General features: G+C 39.6%; 1 protein-coding gene across 1 annotated transcript in view; it reads left to right on the top strand.

Moving 5' to 3' along the window:
• Positions 1-7263, top strand: part of NAA20 (N-alpha-acetyltransferase 20, NatB catalytic subunit) — an 8367-nt gene extending 1104 nt beyond the window's left edge. The window contains exons 2-6 of the mRNA XM_034764051.1: positions 2127-2151; positions 2714-2804; positions 3907-4042; positions 5128-5273; positions 6989-7263. Of these exons, the coding sequence (XP_034619942.1) occupies positions 2127-2151; positions 2714-2804; positions 3907-4042; positions 5128-5273; positions 6989-7074 (484 nt within the window). The 3' untranslated portion in view covers positions 7075-7263. The remainder of the gene's footprint in view (positions 1-2126; positions 2152-2713; positions 2805-3906; positions 4043-5127; positions 5274-6988) is intronic.
• Positions 7264-8652: the final 1389 nt, after the last annotated feature.

Here is an 8652-nt window from a genome sequence, read left to right as displayed (position 1 = left end):
CAACAGAGGGTCCTGTGGCACCTTTGAGACTAACAGAAGTACTGGGAGCATAAGCTTTCGTGGGTAAGAACCTCACTTCTTCAGATGCTGCATCTGAAGAAGTGAGGTTCTTACCCACGAAAGCTTATGCTCCCAGTACTTCTGTTAGTCTCAAAGGTGCCACAGGACCCTCTGTTGCTTTTTACAGATTCAGACTAACACGGCTAGCCCTCTGATACAGGACTGGTAGGTTGTAGCAGAAATAAAACAGGTCTGGAGATAGATAACAAAAAAGATTATAGGCGGGCAGAGACTTTCATACAAGGAGAGACTGGAATTCTTCTCTTTGGAGAAAAGATAAATAAAAGGGGGTATAATAGAAGTGTAATAATATAAAACCAAGAAATGGTATAGAGATGGTAAATCTTACCTTTGCTGACAGTAAAGTGCAGGCGGACATTCAGAGAAAGTGAAAAACAAATGTGAAAGGAAATACATTTTAGGCAATCCATAATTTACCCGTGGGACCGTGAACTACAAATATTGAGGCCAGTTGCATAATAGCATTTGAAAAAAGGTTAGGCGTTGACATTGATTAGACATGTTGATAATGGAAACATTGACAATGACGTAAACATCTTTTAAACATTTTTCTAGAGGGGGTATAAACCCTTATGCTTTGGGCATAACCTAAACATGAACTGATGGGAGCGAGGAAGGAACTTTATGTATGGACAGGTTATCCCATAATTTTTCACTAGAGGGTTTCTTAACTTGAGCGTTTGATACTGACCTTTGTCAGCGATGGAGAACCAGGTTAGATGGACCTCAGGTGTGATCCAATAAGGAAATTCCTGTAGTTGGTGGGACAACTTCCTGGGGTTAGATATTAACTTGTCTGCCTATTATGAGGGTAAGGAGGGAAGAAAGTCCAATATTTTTGATCATTGTCACTGACATTTACAAGATCAGAGTGAACAATAAGAGCAAAAGAGTTAGAATTAGGAACTAAAATGGCACTTTCATATAAAATTCCCTACTGTATCTCTAAGTCTTTCCTTTAATTTGGACGTTTCAATAATTTTAAAGTATAATCTTCCATATCTCCTGTTTTCAAAAGGGCTTACAGCTAAGGCTAATGAGAAGTTTTGGTGCAGAACAGAGTGTGAGCCACTAAAATATCCCTTTATGAGCTGGTTCTAGGAGTAATGGTTGTAGACCCTGCTAGAACAAATAACTTATTCTTTGTTTTTGTCTTTAAAAGAAGGGACAGTCCACAGAGGATGGTAATCACATGCCAAGATTTAGTTTCAAAACTGGCACTATAGCTGTCCCCTAACCAGCTACTAAGGGCTGTGGGGAAAATAACAATGAGAAGCAAAGAGAAAATAATACAGTAAGAAAACTATTAATATGGTGGAAATAAATGAGTCCCCATCCCCTTCAACAACTCCTTTTTAGTTCAGATAACAAAAATAAAGATTAAGGCCACAATCCTGCTATTGGATCCCCATGTGAGTACAATAGTCCACTTGAACAAGAGTCCCATTCACCTAAAGGCAACTCTGTACAGGAATAAAGGTCTGCCATTTGGATCAGGGTGCAGGAGCAGGGCCCCAAGACATTGTGGTAGCATCAGATGGTGAATTTCGAATATTTGGCATTTGAACTGGATGCTCCCTCTACAGCTATATCTACACTGTAGTTGGAGGTGTGATTACAACTCATGGGCATACCACTGCTAACATGAATCTATCTAGCATGGCTAAAAATAGCAGGGAAGGCGTGGCAGTTAGGACGCTGGTGTGGGCTAGGAACGCCAATACATACCCAAGTTTCTGGGTAGGTTTGTATAGCCCATGCTGCCAGATTAAAGCTAGTGTGTCTATGCTTACATGAGCCTGAAATCACACGTCTGACAGCAGCGTAAACATAGCTTAAAGTTGTTGCTTTCACACTTATATGAACTCATTCAGTACTGAACACCGTCACCAGTGATCGATTCTTTTTGTGTGTGGGGGGGAGGGGGGGTTGTGTTGTCTCTTGGAAGTGTATTGTTTGGAAGTAAAACCTAACCAGATTAATATCCAACTAGAAATATACTTTGTAAATGTTTTTAAAGTTTAATCTGTTCTTATTTTTTACAGTAATTTGGATCCACTTACAGAGACTGTATCCTTATTAAGCTTTTCATTTGTACTGTACATACAGTGTTGATAGCAGCTTTGTTTCTTCACATTATTGTAGTTCTTATTACTACACGCATCTAATGTACCCAAAACCATAATATGGTCTTTACTAAGTTTATCAAAATTGGGTAAATTAACTTACAATAATTTGGTGGGGTTCCTCAGGGCCTTACATTTCCCTGCAAGCCACCCTAACCTTTAATTCCTTCTAACATAATACTGTATTTAAAACCATTTTGTTTTATGTTGCTCTCACATAGACTATTTGCTGCCTTATCCTACTCATCTCTTAAAATCCTGGGGGGGGTGGGGGAACCCAGACACAAATCTATTTTATCTGAGTAGAAAGCTGGCCACCCAGTGTACTGATAAAAGGAAGGTATAAATGCAACCGGTGGAGCTAAGACTCTCAACAGACAGCACATGCTGTTCAGTGCATGTTGTTTCAGTGCTATTCTGTGGCAAGCCGTATTCAGTCCAGCATTGTGTACTGAAGAAAGTAGTATTGTCAATTAGCTGTATACTTCTTAACAAGAACTCTGTAGTATGGGATACCCTTTTACCTACAGTATCTGGCTCACTGGCCAGAATATTTTATTGTTGCAGAAGCACCAGGTGGAGAGTTAATGGGTTACAGTAAGTGGAATATTGAACACTTAGTGTGACAAAGCTTATAATTTTTAACCATTTAAGATTCTATTGCATTTTAATACTTTGGGGCTATAAATCAGATTTCAGTTCACTTCCTGTTTTTTAATATTCACACCAAACTGGAGCATTTACTGCTAATGCCACCTGACAGATGTTGAAGGGCATTACATAAATTATGCACTCATGTTTTGTGGTGGTGGTCCTTGTGTGGCAGTGAAGCAGGACGAATGCTGAGCTCTAGCAAGACACATGCTTATGGTACATTTGTGTAAGTCTTTGCAATATCAGGGCCTTTGTCACTGGCCTACCATCCTTCTGCTCACATGTGAGGGGAAATGTTATCCTTTTGTTCACACTCTTGCCTTTAACAGGACACAGTCAACTGGATTTATTTTTTTAAATTAACTAATTTCAGCACATTCAGCTTTCTCAGAGCTCCCTCCTAATAGGGGTTTTTTTGTTCGTTCCTTAAAACAATTTTTCTGCTCCCCTGCTTTATTTATAAGAGGCTTGTGGGAGGGTCTGAAAGCAACGCTACCTAACATGCTCAGGCCTGCCTCTTCTTCCCCTCCCTTTTCCTGTATACATGCCCATCTGCTTCTGCTTCACTTTATTCAATTCCTTACATAGCAATGAGTGAGTGATGTCATTATGGTAGTGCATGAGACAGGAAGCACAAATGACTCTTCGTAAAGCAAAGCTGGTCAGGAACAAAGTGCTGTCAATCACATTAGATAAAGACCTGATCTTGCGAGGAACTCTGCCCACAGTCAATGTGCAGGATCAGGGCCTCGGCGATTAGGGTTACTTGTAACACTCAGAAGTACACAATTTTCCAATGGAAATGTGATTTTTTTTTTTTTAATGTTGACTGTCCCCTGTACCTTCTAAATGAGGCTTGTGCAGTTAACTATAGTAAAACTGTTTCATTCCATCATCCTGAAACACCACTACTGCAGCCTTTACAGACTCACTAAAACATTTTGGCTTAGAAAGCGGTTTCAAATACATCTGTGGGTTTCCTTTGCCGGGATGGCGTACATTAATTCCAGCGTGCTAGCTTGTTAAGTGCTCCTTCCGTTTGCAGTAATGGGTAAAGCTGAAGGCTCCGTGGCCAGGGAGGAGTGGCACGGGCATGTCACTGCTCTCTCCGTTGCGCCCGAGTTCCGCCGGCTGGGTTTGGCTGCTAAGTTGATGGAGCTACTGGAGGAAATTTCAGAAAGGTGAGCACCATGTACAAATTCTAAGTAACTTTTTCTTGTGTCCCAGAAAACTGACCTTGCTTGCCCACTGAACATGTGATGTTCTGATTATGATTCCCAGCGGTTACAGAGAGCAAGGTTTAAATGATAGCTGGCAAATTTTAAGATGTTTCTTAGCTGTTATGAAAGCCTATTTGTGGGGATGAGAGGGAAGAAACTCCAGGTCCAGCAGGCGCACCCTGAAAAATTGCTTGTCTTGGGCAGAGAGAAGATTCCCTTCACAAAGAGTCAACTCTTTTTCCTGTAGTGCCCACAACACTGTGTGCAGTGTGCAAACAGGGTGGGAACTGCCCCTGCCTCAAAGAGCTGACTGCATGAGAGAAGTAGAGAAAGAGATTAAATCTGTGAGGCTACTGAGTTTAGTGCTCACAGGTTTTTTTGTTTGTGTATTGGGAATGAGATTGTTCCCAGCTGATGTGATCTGAAAACACTGGAGTCTTTTTTTTTTTGTGAGCAGATAATTTCTACAAAATGATCAGGACACAGCTTAGCAATAGATCAGATAAGCACCATCTAAGGTAGGATAAATGTATATAATGCAAGGGGGAAGGTAAAGCCACATTTTTTGCAGAGCTGAGGTCCGCAATAGAAATACAAAAAATAATGACATGTGTGACTCATTTCTGGTGTACAGGGCTCTCCCCTTTCTTGTTTGAGAGATGAGGCTAGCGGGGAAAGTTATTCATGTAGGTCTTTAAATGGACGGGTAAAAAAGTCTGCTCCCTCTCTCCTTCTGGAGTGCAAACTATATCAAATAACTCACCCAATGTTTCTTTGGTCACTTGTACACAACTCCACTCTGCAGAGATTGTGTGAAAGCCTGAGATTGTTCATGTGGCCAGACCCCTCAGTTGTACCCCAGAAAAATACATCTGCCTGTAATATAAATCAATAATGCACCTTTTATCATCATTGAATAGGATGTATTCTGTGCAGAATCTTTGGAAGAATTTGTTTCTCTTCTCTCTGATTATTGGCACTAGATTCATTATATTATGAAATGTATTCTTTTGCTCTTCCTCATTGTTGTTTTTTCCTTTACAAAGAAAGGGTGGCTTTTTTGTGGATCTCTTTGTAAGAGTGTCGAATCAGGTTGCAGTAAATATGTACAAGCAACTGGGCTACAGTGTCTACAGGACGGTATTAGAGTACTACTCAGCTAGCAATGGGGAGCCTGACGAAGATGCTTATGGTAAGTACTTGGTTCCTTAAGAGCAAATCACCACATAGGTGGAAAGCTCCAGCGTTGTTTTCTTTACTTTTTTGAAAATAAAGCTAACTCAGTTTCTTATCAAGTACACAAATCTATACTTTTGGATAGTTCTTTAAAGAACACACCTGACTTGAAATTACACTTCAATTATACAATTTGAAATTTTTCAACAAGTTATACTTTGTGGTATTTATTGTATCAATATGATACTTTTGTTTTGAATGTCATTATTAATTGATACTTACTCCTTTATCCCGATAGATAGTTTCAGTAGTTTAAACAAGTTATTTTGCCATTATAACAAGTACAAGTAATGCCTTCTATAACGATGGTTAAAATGCAGTGACTATTCTGATCTCTCTTTTCATATGCACAGAACTTTATCTAGCAAATTCATCTTGGGCTGCAATTATTAACGCTTTGCCTCATCCCAAAAGTGAATTTATTTTATAAACAGCAGCAAAATTGGTTGAGTATTTCTGCAGGGGTTGAAAAATTCATTCACTTAATCATCAGTGACAAGTAGAACACTTTCCCTGGTTAGGGATGAGTCAAGTCTTCAATTTCTGCCGAACATGAGCTTGTTGTGTAAACTGGGTTGTGAAGATAACCTTCCAAATGTAAATGGATACAGTGCTGTCTTCCTGAAACTATAGACACATGCTGCCTGAGCACTGCTGATGCCACTTATAGCTTTTCCAAGCAGTTGAAGAGTGACACTGACATGTTCCTTGTCCTTTTTACTGTCACTATTCAGAACCCTATGGACAGCTGTTGAAGCTGACCAGAACTTGTGTTAATTTCACTCTGCTGCTGGCAAAAGCTGGAATCAGCAACCGATGTAAGGAATAGCAGTTCACAGGGAAAGAGGACCCAAAAGAAGTAGGGAAAGGAGAGCACCTGAGACTCCCAACTTTCAAACACCCAGGATCCAGGGGCTGATCTGAAAGCCCTGAACCTGGGAACCAGCTCCTTTCCAGCTGGGAATGGAGGGGGTAGGGCTTTTTACTAGTTCTATTGGTGGGGGGCTAAGCCAGCCATTCATATTTTGTTTGGCCTCTGGATAGCAGATGCTGGTAACCCTTTGAAGCCTTGCTTTTCTCAGACACCCTGATCTTAAAATTGTGAATATTTAAAGTCAGGCAATGATAAATGCATGCCTTGGAACGTTTCAATGTGAATGCTTTTGTTAAGGACGTATTCCGCTGGCGATGCTTGTCGGTTCCTCAGGCAATAGAGCCCTGGATATTCTTTTTCTATTAAAAAACAAAACAAAAAACGACATTGATGCATCACTATACTTAAGATATCAAGCACTCACTGTTTGAATTTTATTATCTTTGTTTGCTCCCTGAAGATTTACTTGGCTGCTTTTCGCATTGTTTTTGTTCCTCCTTTGTTACATGTAAATATAGGTAATGATTTTATTAAAGTATACAATAAAATACATAAGAGGTGGCAGCTCACATTCTTGGAGCAACCTTACATCATCGTGTTTGCTATTTTGACTTTAATATTGCATTAAAGCTAATATTTTTGCATCTAATTGCATTTTATTTGTAGCAGTCTTATAGTACTGGAATTTTTCTCATAAAAGATGAGCTTTTTTATTATAATTTACAGGAACAGTCACTTAACATGGGCTTGTTTAATGTTGTCTGTCTTGTAGTAGTAACATTTGTGTTTGTCAACAGATATGAGGAAAGCGCTTTCCAGAGATTCAGAGAAGAAATCAATTATACCATTACCTCATCCTGTGAGACCTGAAGACATTGAATAACTTTAAGCTGTGGTTCTCAGGCAACTTACCAAAAATAACGTTTATGGACAATTTAAAATTTACAGTGCAAAGAGCATCAAATGTTTTTTGAAGGTAACAGAAAAGATCTTGGCTAGATGAGGAGGAAGGCAGCACAGGCTGAAAAAAGGAGTTCAGGCACAGGGTTTTACTTTTCATAAAGCCCCAAAAGCAACAATAGGAAGTTTACAGTCACACTGCTTATATTTTGATTTCCTGTGCTTTATAAAAAAGCAGACAAGTTTAAACATTCCACCATCATATTAAAACTGAGTGATGGAAAATATCACTACTTCCTCCTACTGGGCCTGAGAATCACAGCTGTGAATGTTCTTTTTTGTTCTAACAGTCGAAGCTCTAAGGGTAGATATGGAAAAGATGAGGTGCATAATAAAATACAAATTCAGCTGGTTTGTGTAAAGTTGAGCCATGGCTCTCTCTTACACGGTTTATTTTATGTCATGTTCACATGTATTGTTGTAGCCTTCCTTAATTAGTTTTCTCATTTAAAAATCAGCTTTGGCAGAAAGTGGGATATTATGCATCAGTTATTGATTAGACCAATCCAGTTGTGTGTGTGTGTGTGTTCTGTACAGTATTATTGGAAATAAGTCACTGTTCTAAAACTGTAAAAAAAAAAAAATGTACATTTACAGAAAATTAGATTGCGTCTTGGCCTGTAAAAAGTTCTGAAATCAGAAAAGGTGGCACTATTTGTTACCAAGTTAGAGTAGCAAGTCCTATACTAAAAAATGAAAACTTTAGGTTGCAGTCTAGTTAGTTTTTTTTAATACTGTGCTCAGTGCAGTGGCGGAGCAGCACTTTAACATTTCCTCCTCGCAGATTTTTAATTGATGGAAAGTTAAACAACTGACAGAAGCTTTGTGTGGGTGCTCAGATGTTTCCAGGGGCTGAGTTTCAGTCTAAGGCAGCTGTTGAAAGCTCTGTAACATCTCCCTCATGTGGTTGACAAGTCTGTGGTTCCATCAAAACGGAGCCTGTTGTAGATAGTCATGATCAGATGGGATTCCTCGGGGCATTTTAGCTAGGTCCAAAGTCTTGCATGCCATAGGAAGCTAGTGGAGAGCAGAACAGTAGAGCGATGTCTGTTGGGCAGTTTCTGTTGCTGAAGAGGGAGGCAGATGCAGGCCTAGTCGTATGAACCTCACAAAATGTTTTTGGCTGGTGGTGGTGTGCTGCAGGAGTGATTTGTTCAAGGATGAGGTGTCTAATACTGTGTAGTTGTGCTTTGCTCTGTTTAGTGAGAGGTGGGAAAAAGAACTGAGCAGGAGCAGCTAATTCATGTTCCCAGACTTTCTCCACAGAAAGATTTGAATAATACATGGAATTTAGTCTGATCATTGAAATAAGCCTCTTTCCTCAGAAGTAGGGAACAAACGGGAGATTGGCTTCTTGAGGCAAAGAAAAGTCAAACTCCCCCTTTTCTTCAACTCATCTCCAAATTGCCCTTACGAAAGTTACAAAGCACATTGGTCGCTTTGGGCATTACATTGTATGTAACACTTCAAAAGAAGTGATATTCATTCCAGTATGCTAGTG

Source organism: Trachemys scripta, chromosome 3 (genome assembly GCF_013100865.1).
Source record: "Trachemys scripta elegans isolate TJP31775 chromosome 3, CAS_Tse_1.0, whole genome shotgun sequence".
Classification (NCBI taxonomy): Eukaryota; Metazoa; Chordata; order Testudines; family Emydidae; genus Trachemys; species Trachemys scripta.
The sequence above is the reverse complement of the archived record's forward strand: the minus strand, read 5'-3'. Positions and strand labels throughout refer to the sequence as shown.